This window comes from Mauremys reevesii, linkage group 1 (genome assembly GCF_016161935.1).
Source record: "Mauremys reevesii isolate NIE-2019 linkage group 1, ASM1616193v1, whole genome shotgun sequence".
Lineage (NCBI taxonomy): Eukaryota > Metazoa > Chordata > Testudines > Geoemydidae > Mauremys > Mauremys reevesii.
In genome coordinates, this window is record NC_052623.1 from 82,697,388 (window position 1) to 82,718,606 (window position 21,219).

At 41.9% G+C, this 21,219-nt stretch overlaps 1 protein-coding gene across 6 annotated transcripts in view; it reads right to left on the reverse strand.

The window, feature by feature from the left end:
* The window catches only part of KLF12 (Kruppel like factor 12), a 386,124-nt gene that overhangs the window by 116,132 nt on the left and 248,773 nt on the right, over positions 1-21,219 (reverse strand). For all 6 annotated transcript variants that reach the window (XM_039481408.1, XM_039481399.1, XM_039481360.1 and 3 more), the window contains one exon: positions 14,609-14,668. In XM_039481408.1, coding sequence (XP_039337342.1) covers positions 14,609-14,668 — 60 coding nt within the window. The remainder of the gene's footprint in view (positions 1-14,608; positions 14,669-21,219) is intronic.

Sequence of the window (21,219 nt, forward strand, 5' to 3'; positions counted from 1 at the left end):
TGTGATGTCAGCAGGTGCGTCTGCAGTATACTGTGACAACGTATTCAATCGTAGCTGGGATCTCTGCCAATCCATCAAAATTGCAACCTAGAATATTGCAGTTCTTTACAGACGTGGTCATCAGGTCATTATCTCATGCGAAATGGACGGTCTTGGCATATCAATTGCAGGCCTAACAGAAGCAAGGCAGATAGATCATGGACACCACAAGGCGAGAGATTCATTACTTCTGTATTTTGGCTATCCTAACCACTTACATGGGGTAGCATTACTACTGTGAGGCAAGGCCAAGTCCTCCTTGATAACTTGGACGCCCATGTCTTCTTGACTACTTACTGTACGTCTTAAACATTGGCATGGTCACTTCACTGTCTTAGTAACCCATGCGCCAACAGAGGAATCTGCTGATTTAGTGAGAGATCACTTCTATGATCAATTGGAATCTCCAGTATGTACTGCCTCTCTACATGATAATCTCGTGACCCTGGGCAACCTAAATGCAGTTACTGGCACCCTCTGAATTGGGCTTGAACAGGTTATTGGCCATTAAGGTTCAGGTATACCCAACGATAACTCCTGCCACTTGCTCATGTTCTGTGCCTCCCAGAGTCTTTCCATTCTTGGGTCTCGGTTCAAGTGGCGACACATATACCGGATGTCCTGGATCTCTCATGGTGGTATCACTCAAAAGGAGTTGGACCACATCATCACATGTTACAGGTGTCTCTTCACCTCTTGCAGAGTATATTGCAGTGTGGAATGTGCCATGAACACGGATCACCAGCTAGTGGCTGCCCACATGGCGCTGCTGCTGCTTCGACGAGTAAATATGTCCTCTGTGATGATGAAGCGACGCACTTCTCCATGTGCTGGGTTTAGCCAACAGATTTTGTATCAACATCAGCAATAGACTCTCAGTCCTAGCTGACCTGCCAGACAACGTCGAGGTCGCCTGTTCTCTTCCATCCTCCACCAATCTGCCAAGCAGATAATTGGCTACAGGAGCCCAGCACATCAACTATGGCCATCAGAGGAGCCTTCCAGACAATTAAATTGAAGGCCACAGCCCTCCAGCGTGGTGATAAGTGCACCCATAATTAGCTGAAGTGAAAGTTCAACACCCTGGCACTTCACGATCGCGAGGAATATTATAACCAAGTAGCAGATGATGTTGAACTCAGCGTAACCAGGAGATACTTAAAGGCAGCATTTAGCACGATCTGCAGTCTCAGAGATCAAGAGGTAGTCGCCATGAATGTCATCTTGAACAACAGACCATGTTTTGTGGTCAAAGACAAAGTTGCAAAATCTAGGATCAGGTCCATCCACAACTCCAATCTCTTTGAATAATGAAACTGTCGAAGAAGTTCCAGCTTTTACTATTTATACTCACCAGTTCCTCCAACTCTCACATGGAGGTTCTCCACCAGATTGCCATTGCAGCATCTGCCATGGGTTGTTTACAATGGATATGGAATCATCATCATCTTGGCATGACAACCAAGTTCAGGATCTATTCAAGATGTACGCTGTCCATACGGCTGCACAGTTGTGAAATACTACTGTGAAATCCACAGTTGTGGATACTATGCTGCTCAGACAGGGGAAACCTGGAGGCTTTCCACGCAAAATGCCAACGTTGTATACTGGGCATAAAGGGGAATGACTTCATTTTGCACATGTTTACTGTTGCTCCAGTCTACGGACTCTTGGGGCCATTGTCTGCAGATGGCATTTTATGCTTTTCAGACATGTTGCGAGAATGCCACAAGACATTTCAGTGAATGCCGTTCTCTTGGTGGCTTGTACCATCTGGGATAAAATTCCACCGACTGAGGGGTAGAGGCAGCCCAAAGGCAGACCCCCTATTACATGGGTGCATCAAATCTGTTGGACTCTCAGACTTTTGCAATTGCACAGGAACGGATCAAATGGCAAACGCTCACTATGGCCAACCGTTTGGCTAAGTGCTGAAGAAGAGACGAAGAAGAGCACACAGTCTGTTGTCCATGATGTAGCTTCCATTTTTATAAAGCACAAATGGAGTTTGGTATATCATCAGTTTTGTAAAGGATTAAGGCTATCAAGTACCTAAACCAAGGACATCAGGCTGCACTGTAAATGTAACCCATGCCGTTAGGATTTCTGAGAATGCAACGTATCACAATAATGTGATATGCTGACAGGTATTAAGGGGCTAATCTAAGTCCTGGAGGTAATGATTTGGAACTGTCTTCCTTTAGCCATTGTGGTCTTTTAAATACAGCTTAGTTTACAGCTTAGTTTACATTCAAATATCTTTTTAAATTTGCCTCATCCATTGAAACTATTTTGAGGATTTCTGGAAGGTTTGTGTGTCTTCTAAAACTGCTTCTGCAATTGTCTGCTCCGGCTGCACCTCTTGCTGCACTAGCTAGTTATTACAGTATTTTGCCTTGCTGAGGCAGCATCCGCCCCTTGTTCCAGAATTCAAGATGATCCTAGTTCAAGGGAGCCACGTTACTGTCAGTCTGGCTGGGCACACCATCCTTTATGTCACAAATAAGCCCCTTATTTTAAAGAAAAAAAGTTAAAATGAATTGCTATATTGCTGTAAACTAATCTTTATTCATAAGAGACTTAGTGTGTTAAGTCAGCAATTTACTTAAATCCCTATTTTCCCACAGTGTTTAGACTGGACAGTATTTTATAGCAGATAATATAATTTTGTTCTAGCTCCTTAAAAGGACCAACCACAGTCTCCCTTTAAAACCAAAGTGCACCTTTGCACTTGTGCAGCTTGTATTCTTTTAGGATCCTTTATTAACATTCCTTCCCTTACATGCTGTTCAATGGCTGCCACAGCTGAGCTGTTCTGCACAGATTTTCTGCTCAGTATGGGGGGAGGGTGTGTTAATTACAAAGAAAGATGGAGACAGGCCAGACAGCCCCTCTGGTGAACTGTCTCATACATGCGCAGCCTACTTCCTGCTGTTTTGCAGCTACAAAGATCACCTGTTGGTGTTGGCATTCACCCAAGCTGGGGCCTAGCGGAAATGACAGAATCAGCTAGAAATGAGAGCCAGCTCATATTCCAGCTACCCAAATAAGAGAAATACAAAAACAGATGATTGCAATGTGACCTAGCTGCTTCATATAGGAGCCAAGGGGGAAAACGTAGAAAACAATCATTTAAAAGAAAGCTCTGCTTATACTGGGTCTTTGATTGCTGATATTTTCTCTCCACACCCACAACAGACAAACACTTCTCCACATTAATAGCTTCCCATGGGGAGAACTGACTCTGTCCTTTCTGCCCCTGCTAGGGATGTTGGATGCTCCCTACCCTAAATAAAAGATTATAAACAAAGATCCATATATTTTACTTAAATAATCGGCCAACTCCAACAGAGACCTCTCTATACTGCCTGGTCACACATGATTATTTAAAGAAAGCCTACAAATTCAGGTCCCAGACTCCTCTGTCCCTCTTCATAAAAAACAATATGCAAACCTACCTCTCACTGAAATTCATACTTCTGCAGGAGAAAGGCTATGCACCATTTAAGTTTCATTTAATCCTTCTAGTCAGAAAGGAAGATTAACAGTAATTAAATCAAAAAGATAATTGATATAGGCTGTCTTTTTAAATATGGGAATGTTGCCTTTTAAATGATAAAATACTTCTATACAAGATTCTGGTCATATACTATACTTCCAGAAGATACAGACTTCAAACAAGGCATTGCAAGCTATTTACAATATGTATTTACCCAAAGCAGCAACATTCATGACATTCAAAATGTTTAGTGGAATGTTTCTGACCCTGAGTTCAAACATAATAAATACATATTCTCTAGTATGGCTTAACTGTCTTTAAAAGAGTTCCAAAGAGGTTCTTTTTTTGCCCAGTAATTCTTTGAAAAAAAAGGGTAAGTGAATATTAATTTTTGAAAAGGCAGGTTTTTCTTTTCCAATGGAATGAGCCCCAGAGCCTATTTCTTGCCGAGAAAACACTTAATGAATAATCAGTGCATATTCCAGTCCCCCAATAAGCACCAATTTTTCAAACCCTCAGAGTATGAGGCAGCTCTTGTGACTTTGGCCTTTAAACTGTGACACTTCTTGCCTTACCCTCCTCTATTTTAACATGTAGCTTCTGGCAGCTAGGCAGGTAAGCAGAAACCAAACCCTAGTAGTGAGGGCAAGCATGGCCTAATTTGCACATTATGAATTATTCAGGAGTTCCTGATTCCTGCACCTGCACAGAGGCAGGAAACTTGCAAGGAATAAGCATTACTCTTCTCTTGGGTTTACACAAGCTCAATTACTGCTCAGCCACTTTGTTCTGTAACTAAGGGTTTCGGGTCTTGTATTAACCAATGAAAATGGAAAAAAAATTCTCACAGGATCAAAAAACAGGCAATCATTCAACCTCTTTTGAGGTAAACAAATTCTATCAGAACGTAGCATTCATCTTACACATGCTAATCCAGATCAGAGCACAGACACAAGAAACTGAATATACACCATAAAGAATGTATCTACCAGCTACTCTATTTAGATATTTACTCAGCTGTACAAGACAGCACATTTATACTTTTTCCTAGCTCAGAGCTGCAAGTATTTCACTTGGTAACTTGACCATTCAGATTTTTCCCCTCCAAAGTCTGCAGATATAGTTTGGATAAATTATCCACCTTGTTAGTCTGGCTAAGATCAGGGGTCCTATCAGTTTGATGTTAGATATGTCCTCTCTTGAGAGAGTATATCCTGAATTTTCACGAGGCTGGATTTAATGAGCAAATAGGTGTTTTCCTACTATAAGCTTTGTCAAAGAGTAAGTGACTGTGATGCTAGTAAACTGGGTGCCAGCTCTTGCCAAGGCTGCAGACATCAGCTGAGCACTGACAAATTCATAGCTGGAAACCAGCTCACCTGTATGTTAGTATTGCCCAAGATAGGTGTTAGACTTGTAAGGATGTGTTTAGACTCTATAAAATGCTTGTAAATTGCTGCATTCATTAATCTCACTTGTAATGTCTGTATCCCGTGCTATAAGGTAATATGTAAGTTTTGCTTTATAACTGTAAAAATCCCTATTCTGAACTTGTAACCCAGGCAGAAGAAGTTCCCCTGCACATCAGGAAGGACTATCAAAACTAAATGGGCCATTGTGAAATATCACAATACAAACACTGGGTTAATGGCCCTTTCATACCTATGCTATGTGCAAGAAAGCTCATCCTATCAGCTTGATTTCTGGAAATAAAGATAGATGAAGAATTTTCATGGCAGCTCTTTGCTGTTTGGACTCTCACAGGACTGGAGTTAGGAAACAAAAGCAGAGATCTCCAAGGTCAACTGGGTTAGCCTTAAAAGACATTCAGTGCTGACAGATTACTGCATCTCTGTCACCTTTTGGAATCACAAACTAAACTATATATGGCGTCTGCTTTTAACCTGTAAATAAGGGCTGGTCTACACTGGGGGGCGGGGGGGGTGTCGGTCTAAGATACGCAACTTCAGCTACGTGAATAGCGTAGCTGAAGTCGAAGTATCTTAGATCGATTTACCTCGGGTCCTCATGGTGCGGGATTGATGTCCACGGCTCCCCCGTTGACTCTGCTACCGCCACTTGCTTCGGTGGAGTTCCGGAGTCGATGGGGAGCGCGTTCAGGGATTGATATATCGCGTCTAGATGAGACGCAATATATCGATCCCCGATAAATCGATCGCTACCCGCCGATAGGGCGGGTAGTCTGGACGTACCCTTAGTCTCTAATTTCCTTTCCTAGTTAATAAATCCTTAGTTTACTATAGGACTGGCTGCAAACATTGTCTTTGGTATGAGATCTGAGGTACAAATTGACCTGGGGTAAGTGACTGGTCTCTTGATACTGGGAGTAACCTGAATCTTTTGCGATCTTTGGTGTAAGTGACCATTTATCACTTAGTCCATCTGGTAGACTGATGTGCCTAAGGGGGACTGTCTGTGACTCCATGGTAAGACTGCTATAGTGCTTCAGGAGTTCACATTTGTTTCTGGGTTGGTGAAATCTAATTATAGACCCTACCACCAGTTTGGGGTGTCTGTCCTGTTTTTGACAGTCTGCCTTGAGGTTGGCACTCATGGTCGTGAACCACTCCAGGCAGAGTGACAGTGACATCTAACAATAAATCCAAATACGACCCAGAATCATTCTATTCTAGAAAGTAAATATAAACATATGCAGAGAGCTGACACAATCAAATTAGTTTTATGAACATTTGAGGATAAATGTGAAATAATTTTTGAATAAAGGATGTGAAACATACAGATGTAAAAGCATTAAGTCAATGCTAAGCAAAAACTTCTATACTGCATCTCCTGTTCCTACTCCCATTGCGTATCTGTGGGTTTTGTTCTTTAACGCACCATCACCAAAAGAGTCCTCAGTTAAAAGATCTGCTCATTAATCACAGGCAGCTAAGCATCCTGCTTTGACTGGTTCAGTAAAAGAGATCTGCAGCAACTGATAATACAACCTTTTTAATCTTCTGTTTCAATGGAACAAGTCTAACACAAGCATTAAGAATTCAGGAAGGTACAGTCAATCCTTTTCAAACCTTCACTCTTCTTCTTTCAGTGCCTAAATAAGTTAATTCAGACTTCTTTCAATGCAGAATGCATGATTGGTCCTACATTGCCACTATCTCATTCCTAGCCAATAACAGGTTCTCTGGGTCTTTTTAAAATTATTTTAATCAGGCATGTAAACATGTTGTATTCTTTGATGCTCTTTCATTCAGCATCATTAATCCCCAGCATGAAATCAATAGACTTAAAACATTTAATCATGTAAAAATGCAACCTACAAATCCACAAATGACTTTCATTCATCATGTGCATGGACAAATACCCTATAAGTTAGAGACTATGCCTTCTCTTGCTGCCTTGGGGATCAGGCTAGTCTCTCATAAAAATAAATAGATTCTCTCTCTCTAGATATCTGCCAATAAGAAAGAATAGCCATTAATGGGGGGAGAATGTGATTGTTTGCTAAGTCGCAATTTCCCCTGTCCTGGGGTCACATTGGTCTGATGAGATGGTCCCCTACTTATATTAATGTAGAGATTTTTTTAAACTTTGTTTTGTTGTAGTAACTAGGTCACAGAGTGTACTGCATGTGCATTAAAGGAAAATATCTTCCTCCCTACAGTGATTTAACCCTTAGCACATCACTAATTATACACATGAAAACAACACATATGGACAAGAACCACTATTTTTGTTTTGTTTTACTAAAAGAGAATTTGCCCCCAGGTCATTCCCTCTAACATGTGAAGTCCAGGGGCAAAGGAGAGTTTTGCTGGGAAAATTTTGACATCTCACTGTGTACTGCAACACAAAGAAGCCTTTAGAGCAGGGTTTCTCAAACAGTGGTCGCCGCTTGTGTAGGGAAAGCTCCTGGTGGGCCGGGCTGGTGTGTTTACCTGCCCCGTCTGCAGGTCTGGCCGATCGTGGCTCCCACTGGCTGCGGATCACTGCTCCAGGCCAATGGGAGCTGCTGGAAGCTAGCAGCGATCCACGGCTAGTGGCAGCCGCGATCGGCCGGACCTGCGGACAGGGGAGGTAAACACACCAGCCCGGCCCACCAGGGGCTTTCCCTATACAAGTGGTGACCCCTGTTTGAGAAACCCTGCTTTAGAGGGTTTCCTATGTGTAAGATCCTTCAAACCCATCAGGATATAGAGAGCAACTAAAATCTCACCAACAAGTCAGAAACCTATGGCTGGAGTATAAACATGAAGAGCCATTGATTCCTATCGGTGGGGGATTAAAAGGGATGGAAGAAGTAAACAGGGAAGAAGGATAAAAGTAAGAGCAGTTGAATTTGGTCATATTAATCACAATGAAAAGATTAACATGTGAATAATGTTTTTTAAAAAGTGCAGTATGAGACAGGCAGTGATATGAATATCCTATGTCTCCAATGTAGTAAAACCCATTCTCCTACTGTAAGTGACTGAAGGAATGAAAACTTTATAACAAGTTTATTTGGGCATAAGCTTTCATGGGCTAAAACCCTCTTTATCAGATGCATGGAGTGGAAAATAGAGTAGGAAGATATATATAGCAGTACATGAAAAGATGGGAGTTGCCTTACCTACTGGGGGTCGAGACAAATCAATTACAGTGGGCTATTATCAACAGGATGAAAAATCACTTTTGTAGTGGTAATCAGGGTGGCTTATTTCAAGTGGTTAACAAGAAGGTGTGAGTAACAGTAGGGGCAAATTAGCATGGGGAAATTTTTTTTTAAATTCTTGTAGTGACTCATCCACTCCCAGTCTTTATTCAGGCCTAATGTGATGGTGTCCAGTTTGCAAATTAATTCCAGTTCTGCAGTTTCTTGCTGGAGTCTGTTTTTGAAGTTTTTTGTTGAAGGAATGTCACTTTTAAATCTGTTATTGAGTGTCCAGGGAGGATGAAGTGTTCTCTGACTGGTTTTTGAATGTTATAATTCTTGACGTCTGATTTGTGTCTATTTATTCTTTTGCGTAGAGACTGTCCGGTTTGGCCAATGTACATGGCAGAGGGGCATTGCTGGCACATGATGGCATATATCACATTAGTATATGTGCAGGTGAATGAGCTCCTGATGGTGTGGCTGATGTGATTAGGTCCTATGATGGTGTCCCTTGAATAGATATGAGGACAGAGGTGGCAACGGGGTTTATTGCAGGGATAGGTTCCTGGGTTAGTGTTTTTGTTGTGTGGGGTGTTGTTACTGGTGAGTATTTGCTGCAGGTTGGGGGGCAGTCTGTAAGCGGGGACTGGCCTGTCTCTTAAGGTTTGTGAGAGTCCTTCAGAATAGGTTGCAGATCCTTGATGATGCGCTGGAGAGATTTTAGTTGGGGGATGAAGGTGACAGCTAGTGGCATTCTGTTACTTTCTTTGTTGGGCCTGTCCTGTAGCAGGTGACTTCTGGGTACCCTTCTGACTCTGTTGATCTGTTTCTTCACTTCAGCAGGTGGGTATTGTAGTTTTAAGAACGCTTGATAGAGATCCTGTAGGTATTTGTCTGTCTGAGGGATTGGAACAAATGTGGTTATATCTTAGAAGTTGGCTGTAGACAATGGATTGTGTGATGTGGTCTGGATGAAAGCTGAAGGCATGTAGGTAAGTATAGCAGTCAGTAGGCTTCTGGTATAGGCTGGTGTTTATGTGACCTTTGCTTATTTGCACTGCAAAGTCCAGGAGGTGGATCTCTTGTCTGGACTGGTCCAGGTTTAGGTTGGTGGTGGGGTGGAAATTGTTGAAATCATGGTGGAATTCCTCAAGGGCTTCTTTCCCATGAGTCCATATGATGAAGCAGTCATCAATATAGCACAAGCAGAGTAGGGGCGTTAGGAGACGAGTGCTGAGGAAGCGTTGCTCTAAGTCAGCCATAAAAATGTTGGCATACTGTGGGGCCATGCGGGTACCCACAGCAGTACCACTGACTTGAAGGTATACATTGTCCCCCAATGTGAAATAGTTGTAGGTGAGGACAAAGTCACAAAGTTCAGTCAAAAGGTTTGCCGTGACATTATCAGGGATACTGTTCCTGACAGCTTGATAATAGCCCACTTTAACTGATTTGTCTCAACTCCAGGCAACTCCATCTTTTCATGTACTGCTATATATATATATCTTCCTACTGTATTTTCCACTCCATGCATCTGATGAAGTGGGTTTTAGCCCATGAAAGCTTATGCCCAAATAAATTTGTCAGTCTATAAGGTGACACAAGAACTCCTCGTTGTTTTTTGCTGATACAGACTAACACTGCTACCACTCTGAAACTTATAACAAGTATGACTAATCTGTACTTTACTGTAGATATTTTGAGCCTTAGTGAGCATTCCTGATTGGTTCTTTTGCAGCTATTTCCACCGACAATAAGGTTTATGTGCTGAGCAACATGGAGGGAAAGGCATAGTTTAGGGAATTACTTCAAATGCCTTGGCTGTCCCTAGCTGCATTAATTTTTCATTGCCTCATTTATGCTAAAAAATGAGATAAGTCTAAACTATGTAATGAGGGCATTCAAAATTGGGCAAAAAGAAGATCAAGCATTTTCTTGTGTAGGCACTTCTAATTATTATCAGTAGCACCCTGTATTGTTGTTTATTAACATTAAAAGGAACTATTTTAAAAAACTTTTTAAAAACACATGGTCCAGGCTAACTAAAAAACTTTTCTACTTGACAGAAGCTGGAGCTGACTCTTGATTCAAAATGACAATTCAGATCCAGACGTAGGGTCAGGTTTTCAAAAAAGGGTGCTCTGCCCTGAAGCTGAACCACAGGAGCAATCTGAGTCCTTGCACTTCTAACTACCTAACAACATGAGTTAGGGGTGCAACAATATACCTCAAAATCCTGAATTTAATTAAAATATGCTAACTGATCACAAGCACTGCTTTCAGTTAGCCCTGTAAATACCTGAGGCAAAAAAGAAAAGTGCAAGTTTTTGTCTTTCAATACTGTATGAGTCAAAGCAAATCAAGGTGAAAATAGTGTCCAGCAGGATAATTCAGACCAAGAAAATCATCGAGCTCCATAGCAGTTTGACCCTAACTTGGCCCCAGAGGCAGCTCTACAGCTGCCAGATAGAGATCCTGCCAAGACGCTAGCAGAGGTGCAAGCCAAAAAGCAAGCAACAAACCTACATGCCAGTACAGGAAAGCTATATTCCAGAATTTGGCATCTGGGTCCTGCAGCTGCCAAACACTTCCCATCTGACCAAAGCTGTACAGTGTGCTCCTAATAGAAAAGCAAGACTGAACTATACAGGAGCAAAAGAAGTACTGTCTGTAGGACACAGAGGATGAAGGAGCATCCTGTACCTACCAACCTCTGAAGTATACAAATAATGCTGCTGTATCGCCTGGATAATAACCTGGACTGAAAGACATATTTTCAAGGATCCGACAGGAATTGATAAATATTTTGCTGGAAAAGAAGCAGGAGCAACATGTAGGACCTGTGGGTATTCACGTCAATGGGAATTTTGTCACTGACTTCCCTAGGTACAGAATGTTTGTATTACTAAATCTGAATAAATCCATCTTTTACACTGAAAGGCCTAATAAGTTCGCCTGTGTTTGACTGCAGAACCAGGGGATTGATTTGAGCAGCATGTATGGCCTTCATTAGATTTCCTGAGCATGATAAGCCAGAAAAGTTTCAAGGGGCACACAGAAAATGCTTCTTCTGTGCTCCCTGAGCTATTCTGCATGCCTCTCCCTACACAGAGCTCTTCTGCAAAGCCACTAGAGCATTGTAACCATCCCACCTGTGCTCCTCAGAGGAATGAACTCACAATTTTCAAAATTACAAAGACACACAGTACACAGAAGGGAAAAATCCTGACCCCATTGAAATCAGTGGTAAAGATTCTCGTGGCTTGTATGGGGCCAGAATTTTACTGGAAATATTTGGAAATCAGATTCTCTTTCATTTAGTTGTCAGGAGTTTAGTTCAGGGTTCTGGGCTTCCTCAGCGACAACTGACGATGGTACCACTAACTCTTAAAGGAATGTAAGGAATGCATCTCCCAGCACAATTGAAAAATAAATAATAAAGTGAGTTTCAGTATTTAAAAGACAGTGCCTCAGATATCAGAATACAAAACTTGAGCATCACAGAAAAGAAAGGCTCCATATTTTTAAATGATGGTGATGTTGTTTGAAAAAGAAATTAGATGAGATTTTAAAAAATGCCTAAGAGTAAGTACTTAGCTGTCATTGAAACATGTAGAGCTCTTGGGCACTTTTGAAAAAGCTCATCCGTTGCCCCTAATTTATATCTGTGCAACCCCACTATCCCATTGGGCTTCATTAATCCTAATGACTTAAATGGAAGTGCAGAATGAAAGGACAGTCGGGAAGTAGAAAATAACCATGGAATGATTGCCTATAAGAAAAACAAGGGAGTACTTTTTAAAAGCCACATTAGACAGAAGCCACATTAAGCTCCATCTTAAAAGTTAATGCTGGGAAACCCTGCAGTGATAGGTCATGATTTCTGTCTTAATTTACGCATCTGTAAAATAATAATAATAATACAAATTACTTAAAAAGAGATGTTTGTTATCTTACTTTACAGCTGTACAAAATTTTGTAAGCCCAAAAGTTAATAGTAAGAGCAAGAATGTACTTTTATAATAAAAATAATGAATATATTACAATTTTAAACATGACATGATGCAAACATACCAATTTCCCAGAAATTTCATGAAAAAAGCACAAGTTCAGTGATATGAAATTGTCCAAAACAAAGCACAGAAACTTCTTGAATGAAATTCCATGAAAATAAATTATTTATCGACATATTTGCATTTAATTTATAATAAAATTCACCGTTTCTGAAGACTGTTGGTATCCTGTTATTTTCCCTAACTGCACTAATCCATAATTCCAGTAAGCAAATTATACCAACTGTGATGAGTTTTTCCTTGAAGATTTAAGTGGACTGTAGGAGTAAACAATTTCATATGATATATTGAGATTATCCCATTAGCCCAAATTGTACCCTCAGTTACATCTGTGCAACCACACTGATGGTTCCCCATTGCTTAAGTGAGGTTGCATTGAGGTAACAGAGGGGCACAATTCAGCACATTATGTTTAAAATATTCAGAAGAGCCTATAAATCATTTCCTAAGTTTTCTACTTATTAGGTTTTATTTGACTCACTAAAATATTGAACTTTATTCTCATCTGACACTAGTGTAAATCAGTAGTAACTCCATTGAGTCAATAGAGTTACAATGGAGAAACAACTGTTGCCAGAATAGAATGAGGTGCATTAAGTCTACAGGTGGTCTATCCATGCACTCTAAGGAATCTTACTAAGGTTAACTTGTATGCATTATTTAAGACATAAAGCTAGTATTCATCAGCTGTATATAGCATATTCATAGTGAGTGTAGATGTTTGAAATCCCCTAACTTTCCTGATTCAAGGATCACATAGTAACACAAAATCTGCATAGACCACCCCCAAAGAAAAGAAAATGAAAAATAGAATAAAGAAGATGTGCTGCTGAGAAAAAATAAGTGTGGGAGCTATGTTTGAAGTGCTGTGGATACCTCTGTTTCATGGTCAGCTGCTCAAACATATCTTATTCTGACACTATGTGAAAGTTGTGTGGGACATTTTAGTCTTATGAAAATCCTGGAAAAATGAAAATGCTATTAAGAAGTGTCATAATTTAAAAATCAAAGCCCTTCTTTTAGGAGAGATTGCAGTCCCCACTGGGGATCAAAAGGAGCCTGTATCCGAAATGGTAACAGAAATGTTCAAATATACATTCCTTTAGAAATGCAACATTTTAGGACAGTAATGGGCTGTCTCTTCAGCCAGGAACAATTTCCAAAATTGAGGTTGCTCTTTCAGCTGGCTCGAAGAAAGGTATTAGGGTTGAGGTTTTCATATGAGAGAAAATATGTCAGCCATCACTGATAAGGTTCAAATACTCACTTAAAATCAATGAGTTTATATAATTTTTTTGTTCCCAAGAAAATTTTAGTGCCTTGAGCTGTCCCGAGAAGGTGATTTACTACTGCCATTTTGTAAATGTTCAAGAAATGTGAGTTTGAGGTTTCTGTAATATACATTTATTTAATGGTATATTACTGTTATTAATGGATTAGGGGAATCCTTTATCTATTTGACTGTTAATTTATGAATGACAAAATATAATTTTTTCCAAATGTTCTCCCTCTCTTAATTTACTTATGAAGCTGAGGTCTAATTATACATTTGAGGAATGAGATTTTTCTCTAACGTATTTGTTTACACTAAACATATACTGCTATGATCTAAAATAATCTAAGACATTTCATTGTATATGTTTTAAAATTTGATAAAACAAAGACAAACCAACACAAACAGTTAATCCCAATGAACATATTACACACAAGATTAATGTCATATGCATATTAGACTGCACATATGTAAGTAAGTTTGTGCAAGCTAGACATTTCCTGGAGCTCCCAATGACTTCACAGCATTTGCTGGAATATCCCACATTTTACTTCAGCGTGAATATCTAGGAGCTCAGCACTTGAAAAAGCAGGGTATTAATGTAGAGGCCAATATATGGAATTAGGAACCGAACTTTAAACACACATTTTAGCCTCATTTCCCCCCCTCCCCCCCAAAAAAGGTATGTTGGTGAATAACTTGCTCCTTTGTTACAGTTATTCTATCATGCTATAACCTTGTGAACCTTGGGATCACTGGCAGTGATTAAAACCTATATTGACAAATTTCAACTGTGGAACCTTGTGTAAAATGATGTTGTTACTTAATTTCAAGAGTTTACTTTGGCTGTACTCTGTATCTTATCAAGCATCTGAAGAGCCATGATTGTTTGTTCTATTTTCATATTTTATTTACCAGGAGTTGAAAATACTCAAACTTAACCCTTTCCCAACCCCAAACCTGTGTATCTACTGACTTGGCACAGCCCCACATGCTATCTCTTACAGGAGCCAGCCAAAAAAAGAGGGAAAGAAAGCTTAAAATTAACTGCCACTAAACTTTGTCAAACACACAGAACATTATATAATACACAATAAAATACTTCATACCTGGAGTTGAAAAAACGAAAAGTGTTAACAGCTGACCTGGCACAGCCCCACATGCTCTCTCTGGAAATTGAACACAGACAATTAGGAATTTTAAGACACCCCAAACATTTCATGGGGCCTAGACAAGCTGGAGGAATACTTACTGCAAAGGCAGATGGCCCAGAAATGGAAGGGGATTATAATTTTTCCCAAAACTCACTTAATACTTCTTCTAAGAAGTCAAATGGGAGTTTTGCCATTGACTTAAATGGGAGCAGAGGCCAGCCTTAAGGTCCCAAACCTCAACAACTGATAATTCTTGTTCACTTTGAGTATTTTGTCATTAAACAAGCTGTCATCCCCAAAAGAATACAATGTTAATAGGAATTTACATGAGGCAACCACTGCAAAAAGAGGGAGGGAGAGAAATTGGAAGTGAATTTCCACTCCTAGAATCCTTGCTGCTTAAATAATATAGTTCCCAACATTCCAAAAAGAAAAATCTAGCTGTTAACCCTTTTTATCAAAACTCTAACTCCAGGGACAATACAAAATTTTCTACAATATTATTTGGAATATTTAGCACTACTTATATGCTATCTAATAACTATATAAATTCTTATGCTGTAATTTGGAATACATGGAATATTTCTTTACACTAATGAATTCTGATCTATTACATGTGCTTGAAAAAGGAGCACTATACAGCTGGCTTTCTGAAACAGTTTCACCACAATAAAAAAAGAATCTAAGGAAAGCAAAGTCCATGAATAACTCTCTTCAGTCTTGCTACCTGTGGTTCAGAGTCAGACCTCAAATGTTCCATGAAACTTGTCTGAGACCAACACCAAAGGAACTAGCAAAAATTAAGAAAAAAAAACCCTTATTTCTCTAGCACACTAATAATTGAATAAAATTGCATTGGAAGCCTTAGAATGGGCTAGGCTACTGGAGGGGCTCCTTTATACAGATGTCACTGATAACGTTAATATGTCCAGTGGGAGGTTTTCAAAAGACACAGAGACACTCCCATTGATTGTCATCATTTTCACCCCTTTGATGTTCATTTAGGCCAGGGATCGGCAACCTTTAGCATGCGGCCCGTCAGAGAAATCTGCTGGTGGACTGGGACAGTTTGTTTACCTGCAGCATTGCAGGTTTGGCTGATCGCAGCTCCCACTGGCCACGGTTCCCTTGGCCCGTGCCGCTTCCCGCAGTCCCCATTGGCTTAGAACAATGAACCACGGCCAGTGAGAGCTGCCATCGGCCGAACCTGCAGATACTGGAGGTAAACAAACTGTCCCAGCTCACCAGCGGATTTCCTTGACAGGCCACGTGCCAAAGGTTGCCGATCCCTGATTTAGGCCTTTGAAAATCTCTCACTTATTTCACACCTTAATATTTCCAAAATTGGAAAAATAACAAAAACAAAATATATAAACTTCCAACATTTTTTTCTGAGATATTGCAACACTCCTTTAAATTATTCTTAATTTGTTTGGCACAAGCACATAACAAACATTATTTATCTTTTCTATTGCATGTTTCTTTGGTTTTGCCTTAAATAATAAAGATTTAATAACAGGAAAAAATCTGCTAGAGTGATGAGACAGAAAAGAACATAATTAATTTTAAGCACAGGTAAAAGTCATTAGTTCCAATGTGCCTGCCATGTTGGCTCTATCTTAAAGACATCTACCTATTTTCTACCATAAATCTTTTTCTACAATCCTTTTCTTCTATAGTAAACATCTCCTGATCTTATCAGTTGCTTATCAGGCACAGAGTAATGCATGATTTTTCTTGGAGTTGAACCAGCATATAATCAAAAGGCATTGGGACAAATTCTCCCCTCAGAGGTACTCAAGTGGCTTTCATTTGAAATCCATGGAAGCTGCACACAAGTCTCCTACAGCAGAAACTGGATTCTAGTTTAAACTGGAAAAATGAAACCTGGAAGTCATAATACAGAATGTCAAGTATCAGAGAAGTAGCTGTGTTAGTCTGGATCTGTAAAAGCAGCAAAGAGTCCTGTGGCACCTTATAGACTAACAGATGTATTGGAGCATGAGCTTTCGTGGGTGAATACCCACTTCGTCGGATGCATGCACCCATGAAAGCTCATGCTCCAATACGTCTGTTAGTCTATAAGGTGCCACAGGACTCTTTGCTGATAATACAGAATGACACTCTCAAGCTGCACTCACCTTCCCATCTTACGCTTCACCCTGTATCACCACTTTGGCCCAGATAGCAGAAAAATAACTACTCATTAAAGGTAATACGACAAGGCAGGCAAAAAACAGGTTTGTGAGAAAAGAAAATATTTATCATATTGAATTTTACACAAACACAAAAGGCAGTTTTTGCATGCAACTAAAAACTACTGTTTTCTCTCTCCAAAAAATGTATTTTTGCTGTGAAAATGGCAAATTTCCACTTATGACTAATTCATTTAAAACAAAAAAACCACCCCACAATTCCGTACAACACTGTGAAATTTGCCATTTTTATTTGAAAATGCTATCATTCTCTGACAGAAATGACAACATTTTGCCATGAGTTTAAATCTTAGAAATATGAGTATCTACATATGAATATTCACTAAGTGGTACTTTTACCCTGCACCACCAATTTAAATCAAGGCAGCAGGTCCTAAGATACCATCTCCAGCTGCAGATAATGGAAACTCCACAACAAAGAAGCAGCTAACAATGTTCTAGCCACTCAGCTCAATTATTTGGCTAAAAATTCTACCACTGTCTTTAATCAAAATGGAGGGATAAGATATTTACTTGTTGTGTAGCAGTCACAGAATTACCACTGTGGTGATGGGCTATTTAAATAGCTCAACATTTTGACCAATGTTGACAAAATTCATATGTAAACTGAACTTTCCTTGCCTTTAGTCTTTTTTTGCTCTTGCTGAAGCTAACCATGTGATAGCACTTCAGTTCAAAGAACCCATCTGCTGGAAGCATAACACAATAGTGGATTTACTCACAAGTACTATTCATTTTACAAAACGTTTCACATATTACAAAAGAGCTGAGATCACATTTCTAAGACAATAGGGTTTGACTCCTATGTTTATATCCATGCTCTGAGGTCCAAATTGTGGTCTTAAACTGTAGTATATCAAGCATGACGTTGGCATACAAAGATGATATCTCTCAGCCACACAATACGTTGGTGTGCTTATTCTGTATGGAAATTGCACATACATAGAACTTTATAAGCAATGTTACTAAGATTAATACATACTGTGATAAGGGGAATATTACATTTTATTTTGAATAGTAAAGGCTTAGAAAGCCAATGAATATATGTTGTAAACCAGGTAGCAATTGCAGGATATGAAAACTTCTTGGTAAAGAGGGCAATCTCTGTCTCAATGAAGTGAACAATTGAGAACAGATAATTTATTTGACAATATCCTGTTTATTTTTCTGATGCTGGAATGTTCATGAGGAGATTGTGATTTTCCTGAATTTATTCATTATTCTAATTTTCTCTACAGACTTTGATAAGTTTAACACTATAGATTGATCAGCTACAGTTCGGATTCAGTGGTGGGTCTGCACCCAACCCTGACACTGCACAAGGTCTGGGACTGCCCTAGAAACACTGTGGGGCCCTGCCCCTCTACGCCAGGCGCACCAGGTGTGGGCAGGCAGGCTCAACCAGGCAGGATACAAGTGTGGAGGGGCTTAGTGAGGGGGGATCCAGGTGAGGGAGAGAGGATTCTGTGTGGGACAATCTGGGTGCAGGCAGCTCAGTCAGGGGTCCAGGTGTGAGGGGATCTGGATGCACGGACTCTGCAGGAGCCTCCAGATGAAAGTGGCTGGGGCTCAGTGGAGGGATCTGGGTGTGGGGGTCTGGGTACTAGGGGAGTGGGGCTTGGTGGGGTGAGGATCTAGTGCAGCTAGTTGGGGGTAAGTGGCATGGGGGGGTCTGGATGTTGGGGGCTCATCAGGGTGGGGGTTTCAATGCAGAGAGGTCAGGTAGGGGTGGTCTGGGCGCAGGGGTGAGGTTCTGGAGGCAGGGGATATGGGTGCAGAGGGGCTCAAGATGCAAGGGTTAAGGTATGGAGGGCTAACGGGGTGTCTGGGTAGGGCAGGTCCAGATGCCCGCGGATTGGGCAGATGAGGGAGCAGCTCCCCATACAGTGACCCCTCCCTCCACAGCTGAGGTGTGATGGGAACAGGAAGCTGAGCTTCCTGCAGCTGGGAGAGGGTGTGACACAGCCCCAGCCACTCCTTGCAGGAGAAGAGGAAGTCCCATTCTCTCCAGCCTCCAGCCCAGCCAGGACTAGCAGCTGATTCTGGCTCAGGGTAGGAGCAACTGGTTGGGATGTCCCCAGCCCTACCTATCTCATAGAACTGGAAGGGACCCCAGAAGGTCATCGAGTCCAGCCCCTGGCCTTTACTAGCAGGACCAAATACTGATTTTGCCCCAGATCCCTCAAAAATTGAACTCACAACCCTGGGTTTAGCAGGCCAATGCTCAAACCACTGAGCTATCCCTAGCCCTGAAGTGAGTTACCTCTCCACTGGCTGCTCCGGGTGCCTGAACAATGTACCTGTGCAGCTAGGGAGTGGTGCATGACTGCTCTTGCAGCTGCCTTTTGCTTCCCTGTCAGAAAGTCATTTTTCCATGGGGAAGCAAAGAAATCGGCAGGAGACATGAATACTATGCACACACAGTGGTGCAGAATTTTCCCCCAGGAGTAGCCACCAAACGTCCAGCAGCTCAATGTATCCAAAATAGGTAAGTAAATAAAAACTTCGGCCAAAACTTCAATCTTGACTCACCTATTTGTTCTTACTACAGAGATGCAGGTATTCAGTTTGACTCCAAAATCTTTGACTATTATCACTACTATTAGTCACTTTCTTAAACACTGCTCTGCTAAAATTCTTATTTCAGTCTTCAGCTCCTTTCATCATGACTATTGTAATTTCCTTCTGTGTGGTTTCTTTAAACACCAACTCACCATATTTTAATGTGTCCAAAATACTAATGTTCAACTCCACAGCCACACACCTCCTCATCTCCTTGAAGGTTCACAACCGTGTCATCATCAACCTGAGATTGGGTGACCAAATTTCCCTATGCTGAATACAGGACACCTGGCAAAATTACTCGTACTCAAGCGAGTTCAACAGCGATCAATTGAACTATGCAGTACAAACGTTCAAATTAACATAAAGTTGACTGAGCCCTAGGTTAAAAATAAATACTGCATAGTTTATTTTTATTTACCTTCTTATCTTTTAAGGCTTTAGGGTTCACACGGTGAGGGGTGATATACACAGCCCTATTCCCCGCACATACACACACAGGCAGATGTGTCACACACACATATTGCCACACACTGACCAACCCTGCCCTGCACTCTCTGTCCTCCATGCCTGGCTGGGCCCCCCGGGATGGATCTCTCTCTCCTGGTATCTGTCACCACGTCCTCCTGAGGCAACATGTAGGGGGGCATTCAGGGTAACATGCCCCCCCCCCAGATTTCTGCCAGGGAACCTGACTGCAGGGACTTCAGCAAACCCAACCAGAGAGGTAGCTTAGCAAGGGACGGTGCCTTGGGGATGGAGCAACCCCGTGATCCCTGGGAGCAGGACCCAAGGCAGGGTGGGGTGGGACAAGAGGGTGCTAAGCCCCTGCCCCGGGGGCTGCTGTGTAGCCTGCAGGTTTGGGTGTGAACAGGCTGGAAAATGCTCCCCTCCCTCACCATTCCAGAGACTAGCTGAGGGGCAGAGAGGCTTCCCTGTGCCAGTGCTGTGTGGGGTTTTGGCACATGCTGGGCTCGGCTCCTCCTGGCCAGCGCCCTCGTCCGGAGGGTCTTGGGCTTTCCTGGGGTGCTGGGCCAGCCAGAGGCAGTGGAGGAAGGAAGGAGCCTGCCAGAGAGGCTGTTGGTGACCTGAGCTCTCTGACCAGGAGCTGGTTCTCTGCACAGCGCTGGGAGTGGGATGTTCCATGCCAGGGGGGATATAGAGGAGCAGCTGGGCTGGGGGAGTGGGATGAAGGGCCGATGGGTGGGCAGCAGAGGCGACACATAACTGCCCACCTCCTGGCACCTGGACTGCACTCACCAGCCACCGCAGCTCACAGCATGCAGCCAGCACCGTCTGGAAACAGGACGGTGGGGGGGGCACTGCTGACCAAGAGCCAGCATGCAGCAGGGACTGCGCTGATGGATGAGCAGGGGGAGTGGCCGGCCCCACGCACTGCATCTTCACCCCACCACCAGCTTTGCACACCCACCCCCATCGTCGGCCACTGGACCCCACCCCCTCACCGCTAGTGGTGCGGGCGGCTGCTGAGCTGGGATCTGGCCAGCAGCAGGACCCACCAGTACTGATGGTGAGATAGAAAATATGGGACAATTTGCCTGTTTTTAAGAAAAAGTCTGGACACCTGCAGGAGGGCTTAAATACGGGACTGTCCCTTTAAAAATGGGAGGCCTGGTCAGCCTAGCCTGAGACTCCAGTTGGTCAGAACAGAAGTAGCCAAAGCAGGGACGGTTGCACTGGGGTTGAGCAGGTAAAATGGGGCCCAGCCAGGGCCACATCTCCTCCCCTAGCATCTCCCCTAGACCCAATACTGTGGGAGGGAGACCA